The sequence below is a fragment of the Aplysia californica genome, unplaced genomic scaffold (assembly GCF_000002075.1).
Source record: "Aplysia californica isolate F4 #8 unplaced genomic scaffold, AplCal3.0 scaffold00382, whole genome shotgun sequence".
NCBI classification, from domain to species: domain Eukaryota; kingdom Metazoa; phylum Mollusca; class Gastropoda; order Aplysiida; family Aplysiidae; genus Aplysia; species Aplysia californica.
The window spans coordinates 157,059-184,578 of NW_004797652.1; the positions used below are offsets into that span (position 1 = coordinate 157,059).

The 27,520-nt window shown below is 41.5% G+C and overlaps 1 protein-coding gene and 1 long non-coding RNA gene across 3 annotated transcripts in view; one reads left to right on the plus strand and one right to left on the minus strand.

Annotated features, from left to right (window-relative positions):
- The window catches only part of LOC118478152, a 23,795-nt gene extending 6,300 nt beyond the window's left edge, over positions 1 to 17,495 (minus strand). The window contains exons 1-2 of the long non-coding RNA XR_004858851.1: positions 17,226 to 17,495; positions 15,591 to 15,671 (exon numbers count right to left, since the gene is read on the minus strand). This is a non-coding gene — a long non-coding RNA (uncharacterized LOC118478152). The remainder of the gene's footprint in view (positions 1 to 15,590; positions 15,672 to 17,225) is intronic.
- Positions 907 to 27,520, plus strand: part of LOC101850188 (SRSF protein kinase 3) — a 58,168-nt gene continuing 31,554 nt past the window's right edge. The window contains exons 1-2 of one of the 2 annotated variants that reach the window (XM_005103612.3): positions 907 to 981; positions 1,081 to 1,153. In XM_005103612.3, coding sequence (XP_005103669.1) covers positions 921 to 981; positions 1,081 to 1,153 — 134 coding nt within the window. In that variant the 5' untranslated portion in view covers positions 907 to 920. Of the gene's footprint in view, positions 982 to 1,080; positions 1,154 to 23,391; positions 25,309 to 27,520 lie in introns of those variants that run through there. The other variant, XM_005103611.3, reaches the window with a different exon arrangement.

The following is a 27,520-nucleotide window of genomic DNA, read 5'->3' on the forward strand; positions in this document are numbered from 1 at the left end:
CTCCTTCTTCTTCTTCTTCTTCTTCTCATTGATAATTATTATTACATGCATTATTATTATTATTGTTGTTGTTGTTGTTGTTGTTGTTGTTGTTGTTGTTGTTGTAGGTGGTGGTATTGTTTGAGCCTTGTGTCAAGTAAATTATTGTAGTTTAAGTTTTATTCTTAGATTTCTGTCTTCAGGTTCAGTTATGCTTTGTTTTACAGTGCATGTATAAGATTGAGTCGGGGGTCACTTTCGTCGTTTAATTATGTACAGGGTAATCTCTCTGCGATTTTAGCATGTCTTGTTTACAGTGATCCTCCAAGGTGTGTTGTGTGTGAGTGTGTGTGTGTGTGTGTGTGTGTGTGTGTGTGGGTGGGTGTGGGTGGGTGCGTGCGTGCGTGTGTGCGTGCATGCATGTTAGACAGGCACGCACTCTATATATTGCAAAATATGGATTTGTTTTGAACACACCTATGCTTCTATAATTATCATGTTATAGAATTCTCGTCAAGTGTTGTATTTCATCAGATTTTTGACGCTTTTTCTTTGTATGTTCTTTAGCATTTTCACGTCAATAAGGAGAAACAACACCAATCTTTTTCTGCTAATTTTCAGCTAAAATTGACATGAAAAATGCTATAGAACTAGAACGTCGCATCGCTTGCATCGCCCTCCTCTTTTCGCTCCTGGTGCGACCACCTTTTTTTATCAGTAGAAGGACCCTCGGCAACATTTTGGAGAGAGCAACGGAGCATCAATGGACATGTCCGGAGTGCAGGGATGTTGCTCCCTGAAACAATCAAACACCTGCTGGTTCACAAAATAAAGGGACATAAAACGTACTGGGTTATTTTAAACACATTTTTAGAGTTGCTAACCATGTAAAATCCGTTCTGAAAGTTATTTCCCAGAATGCAACTAAGCAACAAATACGCATGCGCTTAGCTGTTCCAAATGAAGAAAAACACAAGATGAGCTCGAAAATTCCTCGCAAAGGTTTGAATAAAACATAGTTTTCTGAGTTTATTCTTTGTATTTAATTTATTGAAATCAAAGAAAACTAATGGTTTAACTCGTGTGTTTTGTCTCTTTCAGCCCTAGCCATTCAGGCAAGGAAAAAACGTTCCAAGGCGAAGCCGCGGATAAAGCACGATGACAAGAAACGAACGTAAGTTCACCTTTTATTCGATCTTATTGGCTGATTTAGTGAGTGATCTTATTCACTCATGCTGTCATCGTCTTAGTTACGGATAAAGATTCCGGTGGACGTAAGTTGTTACCATGTATTTTTGCGCTAAAGTGGTGCTCAAAGCAGATTTTAGGTGGAGAATTTCATATTATCAGAACTGTTGTTCTGTTTGGACTTGCCTGGAAATCAGTTGAAGTCGTGTCTCTAACTTCTAAGTGTAACTGAAACTCCTCTGCCACTGCCACTCTTCTCACTACACTAGATCTAGTCTAGATTTAGATCTCTGCTTGTGTGCCAAGTCGTGTTCTACTAGATATCTAGATTCTAGATCTAGACTCTAGACTCTAGGTATATAGATTTTTAAAACCTGAAAAGCATCTACTCCATGCTCATGCTGAACTCACTCAGTTTTTATACTGAATAACATTTTGTCAGTGGCAATGAATGGTGCGGATCACGCAACGCATTTGCCGGTTTCTAATACAGCAGTCTGTCGATCCATGGGAATGTAGCAATGCCAATCGGGCTTTCCCGCGAGGCGAAAATTTGGTCCCCGTTTACGGACGATTTTGCGGACCCGGCCGAAGCGTAGGTGACTGACTTTGTCAACCTCGGTCTGCTCTATTTCCGAACCAATCCGAATGAAACTCGGCTGCCAATCAGAAAATAGGGCAAACTAATGATATGTGGACGTTGAAGTTCGTACACATAAATTAACCTATACTTTTGGTGTCGGGAACACTTTCGTATCGTGTACACCGAAAACTATAAGGAGTTTGAATTTCAACGCCCAGATGGTAATAGATCTATCTATCCTCTATAGTATAGTGTGCTCAAATTTGAGAGTTCTGTGTCAAGTAGTTGTTTAGACCCGATCGTAAATCTACGACTACCCCCCTATCCAAAGCGGCTTCGCATGGAGACCGGCCATTTTCCCCTCACTCCCGTGGCAAATGTCTGTGACCTACAAATCCCCGCATGACTATTCCGGGCCCGTTCATTGGTCACTTGAAATAGGGCAATGGCGGGCGCGCGCATCCGGTTGTTTTTCTCTCTATTCCCCTGTAACATCGCAATGGGGGTATTCCGAGGCGAGGTTATCTCGTCTCGGGGTGTTCGCGTCACAACGGGAAAAAAGAATTTTTAATTGTACGGCATGCTAGATTGAATTAACTTATCTTTTACGGTTGGCATGGTCTAAAGTCATCATAAAAAGCTTTGCAATTATTTAGTCACGCTGCCGACATATATTCTTAAAGATCCCATGTTGTGATACGATGCTATAAATAAAATGGACTCATCCCGACACCCCTTTTTCGCAAAATCGTAATATGTACACCACAATTTTAATTATAACAAAATAACTACGAAATTGGTAATAAATTTGACTGCAGAAATGATTTCTACACTCAAAAACACATCGGGTAGCCAAGTTTCTCTCGAACACTCGGATTAGTTACTGAGATATCGTCGATTTTCTTACAGAATCTGCTACTGCGTGGTCCACTTTTTAGGAGTATTTTCCTATATGTGGGTCATCCATATTTTGCCGACCTTTACAACCCCATAACTTTTTTATTTATGAACCGATTCTCAAAATTCAAGAAGCATAATTATCAGAATTGAAAATTCTTTCTTAGGTACCAAAAAAAGGGGGCAAAAGTGAAAATTTAAATTTTCATTGGCATTGCTAGGGAATGCGCAACAGTCCATCGATTGTTTCGCATTCTATAGACTGTGGATCGCGCAGTGCTTTTTGTGGATCCATAGAATGCGCAACAATCCATGGATTGTTGCAACTTGCGCACATTTTGTATTAGAAAATAAATAGATGGGTGGATCACGGAGCACTTTTTATGGATCCGTAGAATGCTCAACGGATCTTAGATCTTACCCGAGTGTCAAGTGTTTCGTTTTTTTTCTGCTGTTACGAAAAAAGGTGTTAACATCAGATGATTGTCCATCCATACCATTGACATTGCACACTTCTAAGCGAAAGTTAACATCCTGTCTATGGATCCACAAAAGCGCTGCGTGATCCACCTATCTACAGAATGAGCAACAATTGATGGATTGTTGCACATTCCATGGATCCACCCAATGCGTAATTATCAGTACGTGCCTTTTATACATAGACAGTTTGTAGAGTGTAGAGGCCTACAGTACAGTTGTACTGGTATTCTGTAGTGCGAATGATCTAGACTTGCATGGATGAATTAGGATATTTGTAACTAAGTGTATACAGACCCGGTAACCGGGAATAGTCACTTAGTATACAGACCCGGTAGAGGAAATCTTTTGTAATTTAGGAAAGTTTCAGCGCCCAGCCCCGGTAGAGTGTGTGTGTGAGAGAGAGACAGAGTAGGGGGAAGTGCTATAAAATATATACATGCCCCAGTTGACAGAAGGGAACGGGAGAAAGATAGTGGGAAAGTAGGTGGGGTAGAAAGAAAGACAGAGACAAACAAGAGAAAGAGAAGGCGAGCGATACAGATAGAGAGAGACACGGACAAGCAGAAAAAGAGGGGAGAGACAGAGAAATAGAGAGGGTGACTGCTCGATTGAAATTAGATCTTGACTAGATTCTATGACATTGTTTTTTTCATCAAATTTTCTTATTGATTCCTCCAACTCCAAAACGGAGGAAAAAACAATCGTTCGTCGAAAAGACATCCCAATCTTCGTTTAGATCTAGGCCTCGAAATTAGATAGATGATTTATAATGTCTGTCGGTTTTATTCAGTTGCGAGCGCCGTAAAACCTCAACTAAAACAAAAACAAACAACTTCTGCTACACGTTTATTAAGCGTCTTGAGCTGTGTCTGCGCAATGTATGGCATCCATGATGTCCGTGATGCAGTGTGTGGCTTGTTACACGTGTGGACATAAAACGTAGAAGTTAGATGTACACAGTTCAGGTAAACGGGTACTGTTACTTAATTTTTTTGGTCTTTTCTTCTGAAAATTGCAGTGGCTATTTCTTTATAATGGCTGCAGATAAGTGTGTGAGATGGAAATTGTAATAACTTGAAAATTTTGTATGAAACAAGAAGTGATTGAATTTGACCTTTGATTTTTTAATTTTTGTTTATAATGAAGAAAAAAGCATTGGCTTGTTTATGATAACTTATCATCAATACAAGTGTAAATATTTCCCCAAAAGCACATTTTATGAAAATTAATTTTTTGACATTTTGATGTAGGGTTTAAGCTTGTTCGTATATTTCATCAAAATTTGATTTTTAAAAAAATACCCAAGAAAAGAATTTCCTCAAGGGAAGAATCCCCAAACAAATTCTAATCTCATCCACAAGCACTGAATGTGTTAATTACCTGTGCTATTGCCTTATATGGAATACTTTATGCAGGGCTTGAATTAGGTGTTCAGGAGGGCAGCAGGCAAAAATTGCCTCGGTGGGGCCTAAAAATCAGAGGGCACCAAGGCGATTTTCTAGGGCACCAAGGCAAAAATTATAGGTGATCATTTTGTTGATTAAAGTTGGTAATACTGGATCATGCATCACAACGTTTATAACAATACACTTTATTCTTGTTCTCAACAAAAGTATAGAGTTATAGGAAAATTTGTAAAATCATGAATGAAAACTAAGTAAATCACTAGATGATCAGAATATTGAAAATATATGTTGGCACACACATTATAGAAAAAGACTGGCTTACTGTTTGTCCCTTATGGGAAAACACAAGTGATTTTAAAAAGTATCACCAGAGCAGATGATTTCAGGGAATAGTGCTGTATTATCAGGACGTATATTTGTGAGACACATCTTTTGCCCCTTGGCAATGCAGAGTTCTGGGTAGAATTCTTTGATCTCAGGACCATTGGGACATATAAGCATGATCTTTACAAGCATATCTCTGCAAAGCAAATGCATTCAGTCACCAAGGATGCGCCTCTTCAAAGAAAACAGGGATTATATGAGCCAAATGAGACAGACTGGGAAATTTCCTTGCTTTTTTCAAGACTGAACTTGTCTTGTTCTCACTCAGAGGTAATAAGCCCTGACTTTAGGAGAGAAAAATTAGCCACTCTTTCTTTATTTTCAGGGTAGAGCATCCTTGGTGTTGAAGCACAGTCTCATAATGAGCTATTAAGTCATCCATCTGTGTCTCACCATATTCTTTCAACTCATCCATTTTGTTAGTTTCAGGCACCTTTGTCCAGTCAATTAATATCCCTGCACTCTTCAAAACTTTATCTTCTGATGTGCCAGAAAATCTTTCTTCCAAGCACAGCTCCGGCTTATATCCAACACATCTTTCATGTTTGTAATCATCACACTTGCACTTTCTCTCACATCTGCAGTTTTCTTTTTCGTCCAGATCTTTTTTCAGACACTGCTGAGGTTTGGTTAATGTGAGTGTTTGCACTAGCCATGACAAAATGGACAAAATGGTCAAGCTGAGCAGTGTCTGGCTGAAGCTTTGATGAGATTTCAGACAAGTCTAACGGGATGTCTTCATACCCCCCCCCTCCCTTATTTGTGTATCTTAAAAATTAAAAATAATCAATAATGCCCCCCCCCCCATTCCGGAGTTCCATACTTCGCGGCGTTCAGAATTTGAATGCACTTAGGTGACCCCAACAACCGGTGCTCACATGATGCGGTATCTTGTGACTAAGGTTCACTTACCTGCCATGGCGGCGAACCCGACAAGACGCTTGTATAACTTTCTTTTCATTTTTTTCTCCAAAAGTGACAGCTGAGCACAGGACAAATATTGATTTATTTTCATGGTGGTACATTTTTAAAAAACAAAAAAACAAAGGCACGTCAAAAAGTGCCGCGGTTAACCCTTTGATTTTAAGGGCATTACGGCAAATTGCAAAGCACCAAGGCAAATTGCCGCGGTCTATTTCAAGCCCTGTGTGCGTCCTTGTGGGTTGCCCCTGTCATCCAAACTACAGTTGAACCTGCTTTAACTGCCTCCTGTCCAACAGCCACCTGTGCAAATGACCACGTCACATTTCCCCCTTTGAGTTACTCTAAATAAAATGAGTGTCATTATGGTGAAATCAGGCTCTCATTAAAATAAGAATCATGAAGAAACGGATATTTGTCTGCTTGTTGGGCAATTCTTAAGATATTTTTTATTTGGCTCAAACATGTTATTTCCATTTAAAAACTTATAATTATGATGATTTCTGTGAGGACTTTACAGGGAAAACATCAATCAAAATCACAGAAAAAATGTAAATGTACAGTTTTCAAATGCAGTGGAGTTCGCTTAAACTGACCACGGTTAAACTGAAAACAGGGATAACCTGAAAGAAAATAACATAATTTTTTTTTTGTTCTTTGTAAGAAAACCATTGATTAACCGAAATATTTCGATTTCTAAACTTAAAAGAATTTTGATGGTTATGCCGACTAAATCTTCAAAAGCAACCTCCCCCCCGGTAATGCAAACTTTAGGCTTTCGTGCTTCAAGATCAGGCGTTCTCTGGAAGATGTCAAAGTACAGAGAGGGGCAGATGTTGTTTCGGATCATCGTCTGCTGTTGGTGTTGGCAAAACTCAAGCTTCAACTCAAAAAGCTCGGAACCAGCACATGAATCAAAAGAACAAAGTTCCAAGTAAGTCTCTTGGATGGACACAAGAAAGAAGAGTTTCAGCTGCAGCTGAGGAACAGACTTCAACCTCTTTCGGATCTTGGTGGAGAGCACACGGAGGTGGATACACACTGGACCAAGGTCAAAGAAGTCTTTACATCAACATGTCAAGAAGTACTCGGTGTGAAGAAATGGGAGCTCAAGGAATGGATTAGCCAACACTCATTGGATTTAATTAGGATAAGAAGACAGCTGAAGGCAGAAGCAAATGCAAGTAGAACAAGAGGATCAAGAGCGGATGCATTGGAGCAGTACATGACAACAAAGATGTCAAGAAATCACTAAGAAAAGAGAAGGAGGAATTCATGAACAGGCTGGCAGAGGAAGCAGCGGTAGGAGGGCACATGCTAATCCTTTACCAGACCACAAGGACACTTGCTGGAAAATACGGGAAACCTGAAGTACCAGTAAAGGACCAAGAGGGGAAAACCATTTTTGGAAAGGAAGCTCAGTCTAAACGATGGGTAGAGCATTTCAACAGTCTCATGAACAGACCACCTCTGAGAAACCCACCAAACATCCTGCCAGCAAGAAATGAGTTACCAATCTGCTGTGATGCTCCTTCAAAACAAGAGATTCTGGATGCCATTAAGAAGCTGAACAAAGGTCAAGCGGCCGGTCCTGACCAGATTCCACCTGAAGCCCTAAAAGCAGATGCCAATGTGACGGCAGACGTCGTCCTCCCACTGTTTTCCAGGATCTGGAATGAGAGCAAGTTCCCAAAGGATTGGAAAGAAGGACACCTCGTGAAGCTTCCAAAATAAGGGGATTTCAGCAACTACAGAGGGATCACTCTTTTCTCAATACCAGGTAAGATGTTCAACAGAATCATTCTGGAGAGAATCAAGACAGCAACGGATCCAAGACTACGGGATGAACAGGCTGGTTTCTGGAAAAAGCGCTCAACCACCGACCAGATTGCCATGCTGAGGATTATTGTGGAACAGTCCCTGGAGTGGAACTCCCAGCTGATCGTCAACTTCCTTGACTATCAGAAGGCCTTTGACAGTATAGACCGAGCAACACTATGGAAGATAATGAGGCACCACGGAATCCCACAGAAGTTAGTGAACCTCATCAAGAGCATGTACAAAGGGACAAGTTGCAGGGTTGTACATGATGGCCAGCTCACTGACAGCGTTGACATCAAGACTGTTGTGAGACAGGGATGTTTACTATCACTGTTCCTTTTCATATTGGCAGTCGACTGGCTGATGAAGGAAACCACCGGAGGACACAGAAATAGTGTACAATGGACACCATGGACACAGTTGGACGATCTGGATTTTGCAGACTTGGCGCTTCTGTCGCACACCCAGGAACAGATGCAAGCAAAGACTTCAGTATTAAACAGCCTATCAGAGTCTGTTGGATTGAGGATCCACCCCGGAAAGTCAAAGGTCCTAAGGACAGATGCACAAAAAAAGGAGCAGATTACAATAGAAGGAAAGGCACTAGAAAATGTTGAAACCTTCTGCTATCTTGGGAGTATAATTGACAGAGAGGGAGGAACAGGTGCTGAAATAGTCCCGCTTTGGAAAAGCACAGGCTGCTTTCATATCTTTGGTTAGGATTTGGAAGACCAGAGATATCTCACTTCGAACAAAGCTGAGGATTTTCAATTCAAGTGAAGTTGGTCCTGTTGTATGGATGTGAGACATGGAACGCTTCACAGACTTGCATAAAGAGAATCCAGGTTTTCTTGAACAGTTGTCTAAGAAAGTTACAGTCCATGCCGGCTTTAAGCATGGTCATCGGGAGAAAGCTTAAGCGTGCTTAAAGCCGAAGTGTGCTTAAGTGCGAAGTAGACATAATCCAGAGATTTTCATGTAGAAAATTTCCCGTGCTATTTCCCTTTGTTTGTAAGTAGGCCTATAGCGGTCCCGCAAAAGTGTGCACTGTTGTTATTTAGACATCCGCCATGGTAGTTTTTGTTCGCTTGTTTGTTTTTTGTTTTGTGGTCGAATGGGAAATGAAAACTTAATTTAGACGGCTAGTCACGATACAGCACACTAGGCCTACTGTAACACACTGCCTGTGCGTACCACTGCCCGCTGTGCCACTCATACAACCGCCTTCATCCCACCTCGTGCGTGATACACAATCAGGATTAATAGATAGCGAGGGTCAAAGGTGAAATCGCAGCCAGCCTCCCTTTCTCGTCTCCTCGACTCTCTTTGTATTTTTTTTTTGGTCGTGTGTAGCTTTGCCCTAGGCCTAGGCTAGATCCTATATCCGCGCGCATGGCTGTGTGCATATCTTTGCCTTCCTCTCCGCCCGTGTGAGTGTGTGTGTCCATCACTTGCGTTCTTTGTGTTTCTTTTGACACACTCCACCTCTGCGGTGTAAACTGTGTTCGAACTTCGATGGGTCATCATGAAAATATTGATTGTCTTGTAAATGAGGCGTGCTTGAAGCCGAAGTTACCGTGCTTAAAGCCGTGTAATTTATATAACAAAAATTTGATAAGAGCCGTTTAACGTGCTTGAGTACGAAACGTGCTAAAGGCCGGCGTGCTTAAAGCCGGCACGGACTGTACTGAGGATCAGATGGACAGACAGGGTCACCAATGTGGAAATGTTAAGGAAAACAAGACAGATCCCAGTCAGAGATGAGGTAGGAAGAAGGCGAAAGAAAGTTTTGGATTGGAACCCACAGGGTAAGAGATCAAGGGGAAGACCGCGTGGAACCTGGAGAAGAATCACAGAAGTGGATGTACAGAAAAATGGGAAGACATGGAATAACATCAAGAGGCTAGCCCAGGATAGAGAAAGGTGGAAGGTGTTTGTCCGTGGCCTATACCCTGGTGCAGGGTGAGAAAGGCAATGATGATGATGATGCTTCAAGATAGTGATACTGATGAAAGAAACACGAGAATGCATGTGTCGATTGCGGGCCAGAGAAAGGCATGGCCAGTGTACTGAGTACTGTTTGCTCACCTTTATCACACACATTTGGGCCTATACACTATGTTGGTGAAGGGAGGCAAGGATAGTAAATGTGCGTCTGTCGCACGACCTTCAGTTGGTCATGGCCTTTTGTCTCTTCGAAGTTAGTTTATATGCTCTACTCATGAGCACTTGACTGCAGAGCACAGTACAGAGTTCTGATCTTCTCTTTTGTCTGTTCTGTGTGACTGGTCGGCAAATTAAGGATGCTGACAATGTTGGAGAAATAACAATGTGTACAGCCTGCAGCTTAAATTGTAGTTGCTGAAAGAGATAGATGAGAAAAACTCTCAAAAAATGCAATTTACGGCAAGCATGGCATTCCCAACGCAATGCTGTTGACAATAATCTCTATTTGAACACCCTTTCTAAACTGAAGAAAATCTGGCAGTCCCGCAGATTTCAGTTTAAGCGAATGCTACTGTACATTTAAGCTTTCGAAGTTGCCAAATGTTGGCAGCTATTTTCTCGTTAATTCACCTCTCACACCAGGCGACGACCCCCACCTGATTGAATCGCAAATATTTTGGCTTCAAGATTAATGGGTATTTTTTTTCATCAAAGGCAAGACAAATGAACAAGCTTCAAGATGATACCAATAACTCCATATTGACATTATTATGACCCTGTACAAGACAACTACTTTCCCTTCTCCTTGATTATGAATGGGTGTCTTGGACAATTTCGACTTAAGTAGGGTTTAAAAAAAATGTTTTCTCCATTACCTATAGCTATTTGAACTTAATTTTGTTGAGCTGTTGGTAGGATTAGTGTCCTTACCTTTGTGATAGTTTGGTTATACTTTAAAAAGCCGTACTTTTTGTGATGTACCAGTGTTACAATCAGGAGGTGAGGTATTCCATCCGTTTATGAGTTATATTTTCATGGTATTCCATCACTAACCCAACAAGTTCCAAGACCTCCCCCCCTCCCACCCCCCGTCCTTGCTTTATGCTGGGACTTGTTGTGAGTGACTGCTCTGTTTTATTTGATTGATTGAGACAAGTATCGTGAGAAAGTGTGTTCAAATTTTTCCTGTCTTTTCTTTACAATGGTGCATGTCTTTATCCTAAATTTTCGTGTTTTGGAGATAACACTGATTATACACTTTCAATCAGTCATACGTCTTTTATGTGAATTTGGAATTGGAGAACATCAGTTTATACCCCAATGAAACATAATGGTTTATTGTCATTCTGTATGGGTCCCCCCTCTATTGGATAAGTACATTTAGTAAAGGTATGGGTCCCCTCTAACAACAACAACAACAAATAGCATTTATACTGCGCATTTCCATTTCCTAAAAGATGCTCAATGCGCATTACAATGAAAAAGACATCACATCTTAAAAATTAATCGACAAGTGTGTACGTAAAACAAAGTATTATACATATAATATAAATGCATATGTGTAAAATTTTATACGAGAAAAACAGTCTTGCAGTGAGGTTGAAAATGTGTTCACGAAAAATATACAATGCAAAAAAAATTTACGGAGGGTCAAAATAAAGTTGAAACGTGAGTAACTAGAAACATTCATTAAAACATTAATTCTATACAGATAGAAAAACATTTCCGTTCTCTCTCTCTCTCTCTCTCTCTCTCTCTCTCTCTCTCTCTCTCTCTCTCTCCTCTCTCTATATCTCTCTATCTCTCTCTGTCTCTCTCTCCCTTTTTCTCTCTCTCTCTTTTTCTCTCTCTCTCATTCTCACTCGCTATTTCTTCAGTCTCACAGTCTGGCATACACATGCATATATATCACAGTACATCATTATGACAGGTATGCTTTTGTGAATAAAAAATGCTTCAGCTGATTCTTGAAAATGGAAATTGTTGGGGCAGATCTTATTTTATATGGGAGTTCGTTCCATACCTGGGGACCAAAGACCAAAAAGGAACGCTTGCCGTATGTTTTGTAATTTTGTTTTGGAGTTTTAAGAATTAGATTATCAGAGGCTGATCTAAGGGCTCTAGTCTAGGTGGATGATATAATTCCAGGAATGTTTTAAGATTAAAAGGTGCACTATCATTTATACATTTAAAACAGAGAACGGCAGTTTTGTATTTGGTCCTTTCTTTTATTGGCAGCCAGTGTAGTTCTTTCAGAATTGGTGTTACGTGCGCTGATTTCTTTTGTTTCATTATCAATTTTGCTGCTTGATTTTGGAGTACTTGTAACTTTGATAGTTTTTCGGATGTCAAACCGGACAAAATAACATTACAGTAATCTAACTTTGATAAAATGTGTGTTGTTACAAGTGTCTTGGCTGCTGCTTTAGTTAAATAATTTCTTACACTGCCAATTTTCTTAAGCTGAAAGTAAATACTTTTGCTGAGCTGGCTAATTTGGGAGGACATAGACATATCATAATCCAACTGAACCCCTAGATTTTTAAGACTTCTTTTTGAACGAATAGTATGGTTAGTAATATCAATTTGTAGCTCTGGGAGATTTTTAATGGCTTTTGTATTTCCACTCAACATTATTTCCGTCTTGTCATCATTTAGTTTCAATTTATTGCTGGTCATCCATATTTTTAAATCTCTAGTACTAGTACATTGTTCAGTAGAGTCGACTAAAAGTGGTATTTGATCGAAATCAATAGACTTATAAATTTGAGTGTCATCAGCATAAAGATGGTAATTCATGCCATATTGTCTTAAAATATCAGCAATAGGTTGTATGCATTGTAAACAAGACAGGTCCAAGAACAGACCCCTGAGGAACACCACATCTAAGCAAAACGTTATTAGAACACGTGCTTCCAACCACAACTGCTTGTGTTCGATCCTTAAAATATGACTCAAACCATCGCAGGACAGTACCCTTTATGCCAAAAGTAGTATTTAATCTCTCGAGTAAAATGTCATGATCAATGGTATCGAATGCAGCCGAAAGGTCCAAAAGAGTAAGAAGACATACCTTTTTTTTATCAATATATTTTAAAATATCAGTACAGACCCTAAGTAACGCTGTCTCTGTACTATGGTGTGCCTTATATGCTGACTGATAGACTTCGCTAAGATTATTTGCTTTAATATGATGTAACAGTCTATTAGATACACCTTTTTCCAGAATTTTGGAAAGGAAAGAAAGATTTGAAACTGGTCTAAAAATTTTTAAGTCCTTTTCATCAAGTCCAGATTTTTTCAAAAGGAGTCTAATATGTTCTGTCTTAAAGCAATTTGGTACTGTGCCTGTGAGGAGAGAATCATTTACAATTTGGGTGATATGTGGAAGAAGTTCATGCAAACATTTTTTTAGAAGGCTGGTGGGCATGGGGTCTAAGGCGCAACTTTTTGATGGACTATCGAATATGATCTTTTTGATTTCTTCTTCCGTTGCTGGAGTAAAATAATCGATGACTAGCCCCTTAAACTGATGGTAATTTGGGGCAATTGCGCACATTTTATCGAGCTCTTGCCTGATGGAGGTGATTTTTTTTAAAGAAAAAAAGTCTGAAGAACAACTACAAAGATCTCTATCGGTGCCAGGGGGTAATATTGTTCTGTTTTGGTTGCCAAGCAGTTCACTAGAGACATCAAAAAGTTCCTTACAAGTTTTAACATTTTCAAATTTTGACAAAAAGAAAGTACGCTTGGCTTTGGTAATCATTGGACAATCTGTATAAAGGTCTGTGTTCACTCCGCTAATATCCTTTTGGAGGAGCTTACTATCACATCCAAAGATATTGGTTGGCATTGGGCAGATTAGAACTGAGAGTCCCATTAGACTTACAAAACTCAACTTCAAATATGACTGTTATGACGTCTTCTGTACTAGGCCTGCAGCCCCCTCCCCTCGACGCCTAAAAATGTGTTTTCCACAACAGTCAAGCGCATTATGTATTGTGAGTTTCATCTCTAAAAGAAATTTTAGGAGACGGCATTTTTAGGATATAAACAGCTGTCTGTATAAATAAAACTTTAGGAGCCAATCCTTTATCCCCAAACTCAAGTGTCCATAAGGAATAACAACATAATACCTTCCTTCGAAAGGAATTGTGAAAATCCAACTACCCATCCTTTATACAGGTTACAATTGTAGTTAATTCTTCTTGAAACATAAGGTCTTCTAAGGCCCTCTCCCCTCCACCCCGCCCTTCCCACTCCAACCAAGCCAAATGTTGTTCATAGGCGTGAAAGTTAATCCCCAGGATTTCTCTGGATTAAAAAAAAAGATTCCCCTTGGTCATACACTGGTGGTATTTACTGCGATAAAATTACATGAACATTTCAAAATAGAAAGAGATTTGTATCATAACAAAAAAAAGTGCAATCGTGCGTCACTCTTATATATTATAATACAAATACTGCAGGAAGTCGATACTGAATAGATATTATGACAGTATATAAGTTAATAAGGAGGGGCAAGCGTGCAGCGCGTAGTTTGGTTGCATTTGAAGAGCTTATCTCCCCTGTTCGATCGTGGGCGGGCGTTCTCCGCGCCGTCCCCCGCTCTTCCGCATTAGTCATCGCTTTACAGCTGGACTGCAGTTTCGTCCCGTGGGGTGACTCAGTAGTGACACAGATGAGTTGAGAGAGAGAGAGAGAGAGAGAGAGAGAGAGAGAGAGAGAGAGATTTCCTCCTCTTCCCCACCACCCCACATACACTCACACGCCAGACTCGCCCACTTTCACGCACAATTTCTTTTGTTGAATGTCTGCTTCATGAAACATTCACTTAAATAATTCGCTGCATCGATTGTCGCAAGAGGCGGCAGAGTGCACGCATACGCATCCAACCACACCCGTTGCCCTTTGTTTTGTAACCCTCTAATGTAGATTTTGAATAATATAGAAGTCCGGGTACGTGGATGGAGGTTTTGGGTCACTTTTTAATGTGGTCTCAGTTCGAAACATTCTTAAAGTTCATTTAATATCGAAAGCGTAAAGCACTGCTCAATGTGGTATGTAGGTCTAGCAGCGTCGTTGCTGTCCTAAGAAAGGAATAAAATTCAGTGTCCAAACAGGTGTTCAACTCGAGGAGAGAAAAACAACAGCCTACACGAACCTTGTACATGTATCAGTCTGGTGTCATATATCTCTGTCACAATATATTATGCACATTTTTAATTCCAACTCGGCTGTTGCGAGTATTTGAATTTGTCATTACCTGGGCCAACTGGAAATTTGAGTGCCAAACATCATTTAATCACATTTACTTGTCTGTCTGTTCTTTTCCTCCCCCTCTATCTCGCCCTCACTCTCAGTATCAGAACACCTTCTTTCTGGTCCCTTTATTATAGGCCTAAAGAATGGTGCAATGATTAGCTGAGGTAGAAGAGACGCGACTGGCTTCATGTATACCTCAACCAAAGAAGCCCAGTTTAGTGTCGTGTATCTTGAAAACCAAACTGCGCTTATGATCAGTTACAGTGCTCGACTTGTTCGTGAGGTCCCATAGTGACCTTGTGGGTTTTGTTTATATTATTGTGGTGTGGGGGGATTATACAGTAATGGTTACTTTTGTCTTTTCTTTTGTGGAAGGTTCGATAGCAAACAGAAGTGTTGATGTGAGGCCCACCATATTAACACTTTTTGTTTGCAAAATCATTATGTTTCGAGACCTGTTAATATTCAGATTTCAGAGGTCCTGTGTGTGTGTGTTTTCGAATTTTTCTGTTCTCAAGGCTCAAGTTGTAGGTGGTTGGAGGGTGCAACTGTTAGGTTCTACTTTTTTTTTCGTTGCGTCTTCTTTCTCTGTTGTTCTATGTAGCAGTCTTTCTTTCTCGTAACATGGAATTACTTTGATAGTTCGAATGCCTCTATTATTTAATGAGGCGACATTTATAAAATGATATTTTAAAAAATAAAGATTTTTGAAGAGTTACCTGGATATCCGCGAATTATGCTTGCAGTAGTCTTGAGACGTTTACACAGAGAGACTTGTACTTGTAGACACTTTTCCTTACCTATTGAGAACAAGCGAGAAACCAGTTTAAAAAAGGGTGGGGGTGGTAATGAAGTATTTTTCCGCCGATAATGCGTATTTTTATTTAATCTTTTCCCCCTTTTTGTGGTTGCGGGGATAACTTGAACAGGGTGTCTTTTGTAAAGGTTGTGACTCGTAACACAATTACATGTAGTTTTCAACATTGTCTATATTTTAAAAATAGGTCTATTGAACCAGAGGTTCCGCTTCCTAAGTGACCTGGCCGTCTTTTTATGGTCATTAAACCTGTACCAATTCATGCCTGTGGGTATGGACACTTGGGTCCATCGCTGCGTGGGTCTGATGTAAGTGTACCTGCATTCCTGGGCCTCGAGGCACATTCCCCGCTCCGTTTTCTCATAGGTACGCTGAAAATTTGGTCAAAGGAGCAACACCCCCCCCCCCCAAGAATATTTTGTGTGTTGTTTACGATGAGCGCTTGCAAGTGCTCGTGTGCTTACAGTTACACCAATGCATGCAGGTTAGTTCAAACAATAATAAAGCTGATGTCGAGCTCCCTCTGCAAAGGTCGGGGTAGCATTTAACCTTTGAGTATACGATGGTAACTGTCTGAATGTCGGGGGGGGGGGGGGGGGGGGGGGGTGAACACCTATGTGCATTTAATGTAAAGGGTGAGTCACATGGCCGAGACGGTGGTTTTCTTTTTCTTCTTTTTTTTTTGGAACTTGACTGGCTTAAAAAAACAACAATCGAATGACATATTCTGCTTATCGAACCTGTCAACGAGGTATTATAATGCTTCTGTATACAGCACAAGGCTCTCCTCTTGGCCTCCTCGGCTTCTCCAGGAATTAGATTTGCTGTGGATAATAAATGTCCAATGAAATGCTTCTGTGATGTGCTCGCGCTCTGTTCTTTGAAGTGATTGTATTAATTTTGTTGGTTCTTATTTCAACAACATGAATTGCACTGCCGAAGATGTTTCAGACCTTGGCCCAGAGCACGTTTTACCCCCCAGTTTTCATTTTCGCTCATGCTAGTGCTTGTTTCTCTCATTGCAAGCTTGTGCATCTCGACCTTGACATTGGTGTGATTTTTTCCCCGTGGCTTGTCTTCGTTCTTTTGTATAATGAATCTTTTGCCGAGTACACAGCTGTTTGTGGATGGTTGCGGGTGCTGTGGTGTGGTTTACTCCATCTTTCCAATCAAGCATCTATCCTCCTGATCTTACATCCTTCTTTTTGGGTTTGTTACACTCTTGTGGCACCTCTAGTCTTCGGCACTTACATAATTTGATTGTGTTACAAGTGCCGTAAAACTTGCTTAAACCAAAAACAGTTGTTTTCATAACAATATATTATGTAAGGATCATTGACAGATCAAGGCCAGCTTTTGCTGCTACACAGCTCCAGCCACATATTTTGTATAGTATGTCTTGTTACTGTATGAATATATTTTGGTTATATATATATATATATATATATATATATATATATATATATATATAATATAGTGTTCGTGTATGTGTTGTGGGAGAGAACTTTTGTGAAAATATGAATTTTGAGGGACTTACCCGAATGTTGCTAGATTCTTTTCGTATTTTCACCAATGATAGGTTCTCTTTCTTTACTGACCCTCTGTTCCTCCTTGCTGTAATCGCCACACTTCACAGGACAGACCATTTAACTCACTTTGGCGGAGCGGCAGAATATCGGGCTCGCCGGATGTTTCACTTAAGAGCTGTTAAGTGTGTCAGTCGAGGAGTACAAACGGGACATTGTATAGTTGCAGACATGATGTAAATTGGCAGACCAGCAGTTATATTTAAGAAAGAAAGCTTGGCGCTTTTAGCGATGTCACAATAATAAAAGTATAGTTCTGCTGTCAACGAAGTGCACCCGGGGTTTAGAATTACACTTTCCAGACTAATTTTAACAGTGTCTGAAGTCCGTCACGCTCTGAGCATTTTCACTGCTTTTCGAATTCATGCTGTTTCGAAAAGTCGGCTCGTGTTTTTCAGTAGGCAACGCTCCCACCAGGCCCAAACGCAAGGCGTTTCCTAGTCTGCTGGTGTGGAAAAACTATCAAATGTGTATCGCATTAAGGCGCCCGCACCTTCACACCTCTGCCTCCTTCCCACCCCCCTTCCTCCCCTTTCTTACCCCTCTCCCATCCTCCAGCTTGAAATGTTCATCGCTTGAATTTTCCACTTTCCTCTTGTGAGTCAATCCGAGAACCGTTTAGCATCGCCTTATAAGACAATGCATGTACATTTTCTTTGACGTTCTTGTATTCGTATGGTTTCGTTCAAGTGCTTTTAATAAAAAGTAAATGTCTTTTTTTTAACTCTAAAAATTATTATTTTTTGCAAGCGTGAAGCTCAAATACCGTCTACTTTTTCTTTTGTGCTTTTAGAAAAGCTTTCCGATTCAATACCGTTCAATGATAAGCACTGTGAGTTTAGAAATGCTGCTAAGTATACGACAAGAATTAACAGACTTGCTGTTGCTGCAGTTACTTTAAATGTACGCGATGTCTATGCCCATGACAGCAGGAGTTCTCACCGCGTACTTCTCCACATGTGGAAGACTTTTTCGTTTCTAGCTCTCTCCCTCTTTTTTTTTGCGCGAATCTCACCCGGTAACCCAGCTAGCTTTATAACATCTATGTGGCGGCAAGTTCTGATTTCTTTGTCTGAAAACGGGGCCCAGCCCTTGCGGCAGGCGCCTGCTCTCGTAGAGCGCCAGTGTTTGACCAGATAGATGCTTAGCTGAGAGGAGATAAACATCTCCTCTCATAACACGGCGTTCGGCTTGCCTGCTGACTGGGGCAGGGAGAATCGCCGCTTTACCCTCGCCTGGGTGCTTTGATACTCTAGTTTTCTATACGGTGGATTATCCTTCAGTTGAGTTTAGAGAGTATTGCTGTTGCTCCGTGTGGATCACTAATGGTGCATCCAACCAGTTAATTACGGGTTGTGACTGACCACCCCCTTAGCACCGTTAGAAAATACTTTCAATTTTTTTGTTGGATACGGAATCCTTTCATCGTTTGCTTTTGTGAATGTTCTCAATTGGATACTGATTTCAAAGTGGGCAATAGAGGCTGCTGGAATGTGCTAACGTTCAACTTATTCTATTAAAAGTGTTAATGTGCTTTGTGGTAATCTAGTAATTCCCTTATAATGTGAATGAATTTCGTGTTTGAAAATATGACAAGCCAGGTAACTAGTGCCAGTCCATCTGTTGGACCGTGTTTGCTTTATGTGTCCCTAACATGAGATGATGATGAAAAAGATTACGAAGTGGCTAAAACAAAGGCGTGGTTCATCTTCTTCATATCAACCTGGTGGTGATTTTCAATTGGCATGGGTCACTGTACACAGGCAAAGGAAGCCGCGGACTAGGTATGTTTTGTGCTTGGTTGATTGTCATCGAGCTGGCAAGGGGTTGTGTGCGCTTTTGATGTCCATTTTTAAACTCCTGTGCATTTATCTGAACGGGGCTTATGCCGATATATGTTGTTGTTGAATTTATATCGGCCTGCCACACACCAACTGTAGTTCGTGGGTGGTTGGCGGGTGCTCTGGTGTGGTTTGCTTCTTCTTTCCTATGAAACGTCTATCGTCCTTATCTCCCCCTTCTTCTTTTTTTATGTTTGTTACTCTCATGTAACACCTCTAAATATCTTCTGGCGCTCCAATGACCTTATGCAGTTGCGAGCGCCGTAAAACCTCCACTAAAAATTGTAGTTCTCTTGTACCCAAGTCTGTGGTTAAAATGGTAGGCATTTCGCCGTGAGTTAGATTTCCCATTAGTGTGATTTGTTTTATGGAGTATCTCTGTTTTTAAAAATAAAATTCAGATGCTATATTTCTTCTCAGTCTGGGTTGACCCTGACAGGCAGAGCCGAAGCAGTACCGTAGTACGGTTTTACTTGTGTCGATGGGAATGTAAAACTTTTACAATCGTTGCCATCAACCATGACTATTTTTCATTTCCTGTTGAAATAGTCTCTCTTGTCTTCGCAAAAGGATATATACGCTGTTCAGTTGTTTTTATAAACTTGCAGCTTTAAAAAACTCATTGTTTTCTCACGCTTTGCTTTGCTAAATGATTTCCCGCAGGCAGACAGTTGTAGCTTAAGTAGTGCTAGTACATTATCTATTTAAAGACTGCGAATATTTTCTCTTACTTTTCGCCTGGTGATGATTATGTCCTGCTTTTGATGGTTCACTTGTTGTGCATGCATTTACAAATCGCCATGTCGTATCATCTTTTTTTTTGGTCTACACTACGTTTACTCGTTCTTTGTCGACGTTCTCTTTATTTCGGGACCCCTCCCCCCTCCACCACTCCAAACCTTTTTTTTTGCTGTGGCAAGAGGGAATATATAAATGCGTTCACGTCCTGATGTCTGTCTCAACTGTTTCATTTTGAAGATGTGGGTTTTCTTTTAATTCTTTTCGTGCTTTGTGATGCTCTCGGAAATACGTGGTGGTAGCTCCGCTCGCTGCTCTTATATCAGAAATCGATAATGGAAATTTTGTGCCGTAAAGTCTTAAAGGTCCTAACATATTTTTCTGTGTTGGAAGCAGAAGCTACACTCGGTGTCGGCTTAGTAGTAGGACCTTAAAAAAAAGCACAAAAACCTTAAAAACCCCACTACCCCACCAACAAATTTAAAATAACCAAACATGTATATTTGGTTGTTCTTCCCTTCTTTTCCCCCAATAAAAGATATGTCATGATGGGAAGTTCCGGTTATTGGAATTGTGACTACTTGCCCCTCCCTTAGGTAGCTCTATCAGTTTGCGTGTCTGAACATTCGTATGCCATTGTCAGGCCGTAACCCTATCACTGACAAGGCCGATACTAGAGTTATGGAGCAGGTCTAGAAGTAAAATATTGTCCTGCCTTGCGTAATTCTGTTAAAAACATAAACATTCAGTTAGTTTTGTTTTATTTAAGAAGCTTGGTGATGTCCCCCCCCCCTCTCTCATGCATACACACTCACACATTCACACACACACATACACACACACAACTGACAGCCCAATTATCACTAACATTTTAGACTCCACAGCGTCGGGGAATGGGCCTGACCTCCCGAAGACGACGATCTTGTTCGGAAGACACAACTCTGCCCTCATAACTCTGACTCGTAGAAGTATTTTTTGCCCCTCAGCAACTCGACCAAGGTGGATTGATGGACAAAGCGAAAGTAGTTTGCTTACCGGTAGTGACTTCGTAAAGGTTATCTATAACTGCTCAAATAAGACAAGGACATGAAAATCCGACCAGATGGGTAGCCTATATTATAAAGTAAGAGGGGAAGAGTCAGGGAGTGGGATGTTGGTGGGGGTAAGGGGTCTGTGAGGGTTGGGGTTTTTGTTTTGTTTTTAAAGGGGGTGGGGGTGGTATAGTATAAAGGGTATGAATGAGGGACTCGATGGGTATATGAAACAGTGTAAATGTAGGTGACTAGCGTGGGAAAAGCTCTTTGCCAATATTCAAGAACCCCCCCCCCAAAAAAAAACAACAACACACAAAACAAAACAAAACAAAACAAAACAACAACAACAAAACAACAGCAACAACAACAAAACAAACAACAACAACAAAACAAACAACAACAACAAAACAAACAACAACAACAAAACAAACAACAACAACAACCCCCCCCCCCCTAAAAAAAACCCAAAACCCAACCCCAGCAACAAAGCTCAAAGCGAAGAAGAATGAGCTTTTACGCCAGTTAAAAAAAGAACTGTCATTATGAACATCGAGATTCTTGTAACGCAGCAATGCGCTTCCACACCCAGGCCTACTCATTAGTTCTTCCTCAAATTTGGAAGATAAGGGGTTAATAACCAGTAGGCGTTTTCTGGGTCCAAAAAGGGCCTTGTGTTCTTGTTCCTCTCTTTATCCCCGAAATGCGGGCAAATCCCCCATGTCATTCACTGACCTTGGTAATCGATCGTAATTTGGTGTTGCTAGTATTGTTACAAGTGGTTCCACTCTTTTTTAAAGGGATGTCAGCAGTGTAGTGTATTTAAGTCTTTGTGTTATGATTAAGGCAGGAACTATTTGTGGTTTATTTCGTTCTGTGTCCCAATTTGGTACCGGTTATTTGTTTGTTGGCGTAAATAATGTGTGAACATGGTAGTAATGGTTATGCTTCAAGGCTGATACAGGTGGTATATTAAAAGTGCACCAAAATACACCTTGTTTAGATCACTGCCACCCAAAAACGTCTTTTGGTCTCAAAACACTTTCTACTAGGTTTTTGGTCTGTGGGCAGGTGACGGCAGGTATTCGTTTTAGCATATTTTTTTTTCTTGTCTTCAACGGAGAACGCCTATCTGTGGTGTATTGGAATTTTACTTTTTGTTTTCTCCTCCCTTTCGCCAGTACTCTTTATCTTTCTTCGAGTTGCCAACACTATGTGGGTGCATTGTGAACCCAAGAAGCTGCAGTCGCCATCGTGGAATGGCATATTGCTCTCATCATGACGTCATAGTATTGACGTAGCCTTCACTTCTGGTCCTCATTTCTTGTCGATTTGCTCTTCGACGCCAGGCGTTTTCCTCCCTGTGGAGGATTGTTTATTTTCTCTCAGCAAACATTAATTACTACTACAGGGGCGCCGGCTGTCTGCCCAAAGACTTTCCCTAGTACTGGCATAGTCTTAGGGAAACAACCGTCAAATCATTCTGGCACCTTGTCAGAGTCAGGTTTTGGTCTTTTAGGTGCGTAATGATCATTAAAGCATGCTATTTGTTTTTGTCTCGGTGCTGCTAATTGAGACCTCGGTAATATAACTTGCTCTATTTGGTAATCAACGGGTCTGATTGGTTTGCATTGTCAAGTGCTGAATTCGTTGACATTGGAAACTAAATTCGTCAACGTGTTAACTCTCAGAAGGCATATTGGGTCGTCGGAGGGAGCTACTAGTGCTACTAGTTCGGTAGTGAGAAGGAGAAAACTCTTAATTTTATATCTAGCACTTTAACAGCCCTCGGCTTTAATGTCGATATGGCGTGGGTGAGGCTGGAAATCTCAACCGTTTTTGATATATCAGTTCGAATGTATACCCCCTTGTCCGGACTCGAGATGTAGCTCATTGATTTTTCGTATGAACGCCCAGACAGAGACTCGCGCATTGACTTGTTCTTCCCCTGGAACTCTGCTATATCCAGTGCCTCTCGCTCTCCCCTCGTCTTTGCCTCTCCTATCCACACCCCACGAGTGAATTATATAATTTGGTATGTAAATTTGAGAAACGTCGCCAACCTGCAGTGATGCAGACGGATATATAACCTACTCATTCCTATCAGCGTTTGCATGGAGTGAACTGCCAGCGTTTGAACTCACACCATTCACACTGAATTACTACGTACGTTTCTGAAAATTAACGCGGTGCTTAGTTCCATTCGTTTGTGCGTAAAAGAACGTGGATAAATTTATTTTTTTGGAGTACACCCTGTTCCCGTTGAGGAGTCCTTTCTATCCCCGTTGATGAACTGTCTCTTACGTCATCGTGAGAATTTCTCTGACACACCTCCTCTTCCTCCAACCCTTCCACCCGGTTTCGCCTTCCCGGGCAGCACCCCATCTTAAACACTTGCTGTAAGACTCGGCGCTTCCCGTTGTTGGACATCGCTGCTGGTGGTGAGCGTGCGCGTGTGTTGAGTGAGTGCTGCGAGAGGGGGCAGACATCGATTATATGGAAAGTTTGCTGCGTCTCTTATGCCGACAGTGGGACATGAGCTGCCCAGAGCTAGGCCACTTTGCCTGATCTCTGCTGTGTTTCTGTGTGTGCTCCGTGTCTAAAACTCGACTCCGTCTGCTATTACTTTGAATTAATCAAGACCGTTTATCGGATTGTCACATATTTCAAACGTAAACTCCGAGAATGATTTCTTTATTTGGTGTGGGCGGCCGGCTCTGCAGTCAAGGCTGTGTTATTGTTGGGTGGTTTAGTATGCCGTCTTATGTTCGACAACGATACCGGTAACAAGTGCATATTCTTTTAGCCTCCATAATTGATCACCATACGATCTCGGACTATATTTGCATTGGGAAATACATTTGTGGTGACGCGTTTGCGCCATTGCACTCAGTACTGTTCTATGATTTTTTGATTGCATGCTGCAGGATTTGGAGGTGAAAACAGCACGGAGATAATTGTTTTTTGCTATGTTTTGTTTTGTTTCCCTAATCTTCGTACGGCCAGAAGCTAGTTTGGAGTTGTTGCTGTCCATGATAAAGTTAGTTTATTTCATGGTCTAGGCTGATGCCGGCACAACAAGGTAGTTCGTCTACAATCCCAGCTGTGCCAAACCGCGGCACGGGGCACTCGCTCGTGGAAATGGTAGTCATTGCTGTCTCTGGACAGTCTGCAACACAAGACACCGGGGGCAGCGGTAACCAGCAGAACGCTGCAAGTACTAATACACATACTAATACTAATGTTAACACCATGGGGAGTGATAATGTCCCTATCACCTGCCCGTTGGCCATTGAAGAGGTCAGCGACAACATCACCAGTGTCTGCCCCGAAAATACGGCTGTTATTAGTCAGCAAATGCAGTCAAATGGTGTGGCGAGTGTCGTGGATCAACCTGATGCAGACAACAACGTGCTTTCAGATTCGTATGATCTCCCGAGACAGCTTACGTGGAACATCAGGTGCTGTGCTGACCAGGAGTATGCTGCTGCAACTACTGACGCAGTGGTCAACGATCGTGGCCCCAGCACTTGCACATCATTGGACATGTTCGTTTCCAGCCAGCCCGTTCGGCTTAGTGAAGAGGTGGCCATGGGTATGCTGAATGTAGACATGGACAATAATCTGCTCACAGGGGAATGTGGGTCTTCTCTGGTACCTGTCTCTGTCAGTCATCGCGTGGCTGAACACGTACCTCATGTGCCCACTGCCGGCTCTGAATTGCTGGCTAGTTCCGACACTGAATCTTCTCGAAATGACACAGAGCGTTCGCATTTGGACACAGAGTATTCTCAAATTGAGACTGAGCATTCTCAGGCTGACACGGAGTCATCTCAGATTGACACAGAATCCTCTCAGATTGAGTCTTTTCAGGTAGACAAGCGATCTTTTCACATCTCCACGGGGGCTTCAGATGTTGATCCGGAACTTTCTCAGATTGACTCCAACGTGAGCGATATATCTGATCTGATCATGCCGGAGGTAGATAGTTGGGAAGTGGGGTACTCACAAGTGGAAACAGCTGTACTGACTAACGCTAATGTCAAGATCCCTGAACCTTCTGATAGATCGGCGTCCTCTCAGCCGAATGCTGTTTTCGTTGGTGCTTCTTCAAGTTTGCCAAAGCATGATAAGATGAGTGATCTGATGGTTAGTGAAGCTTCAGACCATTGCACGTCAGACCTTGTGTCCAGAAGTGAGCTTGGCTATTCTAATATGATACAGTGGGAGTCCTCTAGATGCTCGCCATCAAGTGATGCTGCCACTAGTTTCTCCGAACATGATTTTTTCCCAGACATTTCCGCCAGTGATATCCCGGACTGCCCTTCTTCTTGCGTTTCGACAGAAGAACAAGCCGACCAAGGCACAAGTCTTGATAAAAGCGCCTGTTCTGCTCCCAAGGAGACTAGTTGTTCACCACCAATGTACGCACTTTTGTTTTTGTACGCTTCTGATACATAATATTATTATGTAGTACTTGTGCACTATTTTTTACTTCGGTATATACTGTCAGCAACTGTGTTTGTTTATCCGTACTCTGTTTGTCTGTCTTCTTTCCACTCACGCGTCTTATCAATGGAGCTATATCAGATATCAGCGTGTTTGTTTGTTGCTTTAGTTTTGCCTTTGTCGTCGGTTTCGGGGTCTCTCATGGTATCTGGCCTTGGTGTTCGATTGACTTGCTGACCGATTTACTTTTTCAGAGCTCTGAGAATGTTTTTTTCCTTTTATATCTAGATCACCTTACTTGTTTTCCCCTCTGTTCAACATCACTGTTCCCGTGCATGTTCACTTGTATTTGCTGTCGCATTGTTTCTGGTGAAACCCAGCTTTGTTTATTGTTTGTACGTTAGAGATCTCATATATGATATGATGTAAACCCTCTGCGCAAAAACAGCTCGTGTCACCCCGACTACTGTAAACAAGGGTTATACACTTGCGCTTTTATTTTTGTCCTCTTTTGGAGGTACATTGTATTATTTTTGGCCGAGGATACGTTGTTCTCATGTCATCAGTGCAATGGTCAATGTCGATGTTTTACGTGTCTGTACGATGCATAACAAGCTGGCAGGTGGTTTAGGGACGCTACTGTTAGGTTCTATTCAGGTTCTATTCTTTCCCCCCACTTTTGTTTTTATCTTGCCTTTTCCATTGCTTGAATACTTGTTATCGTATCGGTATGTTTCTTTGCACTCACTCTGTTCAACCACAACTGGTGAGTTCTACTTTGATGAAGTCAAAAGCGATATCATTAAACCAAGTCTAATGGATAATCTTGTTTTTCTGAAAATTTGCTCGAGTGTAGGGGCAGAGTGCGCGAAGGAGGTTATTCGTCCTCGCGAGCTGCGATAAATGTTTATACAATGCTGAACGGTCTCCTGCTGCTTGGCATGTAAGCTCGTCAGTGGTTGCTTTCGTCAGTGGTTGCTTTCGTCGTGGTTAATAACCCGTGCTTATTTGCTACCCTTACAATTCGGGTTCACCGTTGCTACACGCACCATTCCTATTCAATGAAGCAAACGCGGTGTGTGTACGCGTTTCACATGCAAATTGCACAAACAGTGTGTCTTGCATTTGATGTTGATAATGAATACGGACTGAGAACGGTTGTGTATTGGTGCCGATTTGTATCTTAAACTGAAGCACCTCACTGGATGTCACACTCGTCTCTTGACGCTGATTTTTACAACTAGCGTGAATAGAAGTTTGAGTCTGTTCTTAAAAGAGATAGACGACGGGTTTCGAGGGGGGACGAATACCACAATGTTATCGATGGCATTACTCGCTGAAGAGTGTAAGAGAGGCAATGGTGATTGGGTGTGCGAATGAATTTGGGAGGGGAGGGGGTAAGGGACATTGGAGGTCTGAGGCTGATCAGCTTGTACCAACTCGTTGAAGGAATAGTGTAGAGAGTTTGTGTGTGTGCTCTTGAGTGGAATCATGCGAACCAGAATTAGTCTGGAGGAAAATGTCCATTGGTTTTTTTCGTGCATTCCAACGACTCTTGATTCGTGAGGAGTATCTCAACTTTTGGTTTGATCAGTACGTTTCCTCTGTATTAGCTTCAGTTGTGCGCTTATGTTATTGTTTTGGTGTGTCCCTGGGTGAACGGAGGAACAGAGCTTCAAATCTTTAGTTTTATTGTCATGTGTTTGTTATGTAAATTGCATTTTTAAAGAATGTTTAATCTGTGTTATCTGTTTCGTCGCCAGTGTTGTTAAAATGCATTTCTTATGTAGCCAATTCATCAACTCATAAGATAATTATTAGCTCGATTTCATGCACCAGTTTAGAAGAAACTTGCCCACCCGCCCGTTTCCATATCGAGGGTTGTTTGCACACAACCTAATAAATGTGCCTGGTTAAAGATTGGCTTCTCGCGGGTGGTTGGCGGGTGCTCTGGTGTGGTTTGCTCGTTCTTTTCTATTAAACATCTATCGTCCTTATTCTCTCCTCCCTTCTTTTTTGTGTATGTTGCTCTCTTGTAACACATCTATTCTTCGGCACTTATATGGACTTTTTGTGTTGCAAGTACCGAAAAACACTAACAAAAAACTAAGATTCGCTTCTCGCGAGTTCTCTTTTCGCGGTAGTCTGTTACCCCTGCCTCCGTCATCTGACTTTGTTCTGCCAATG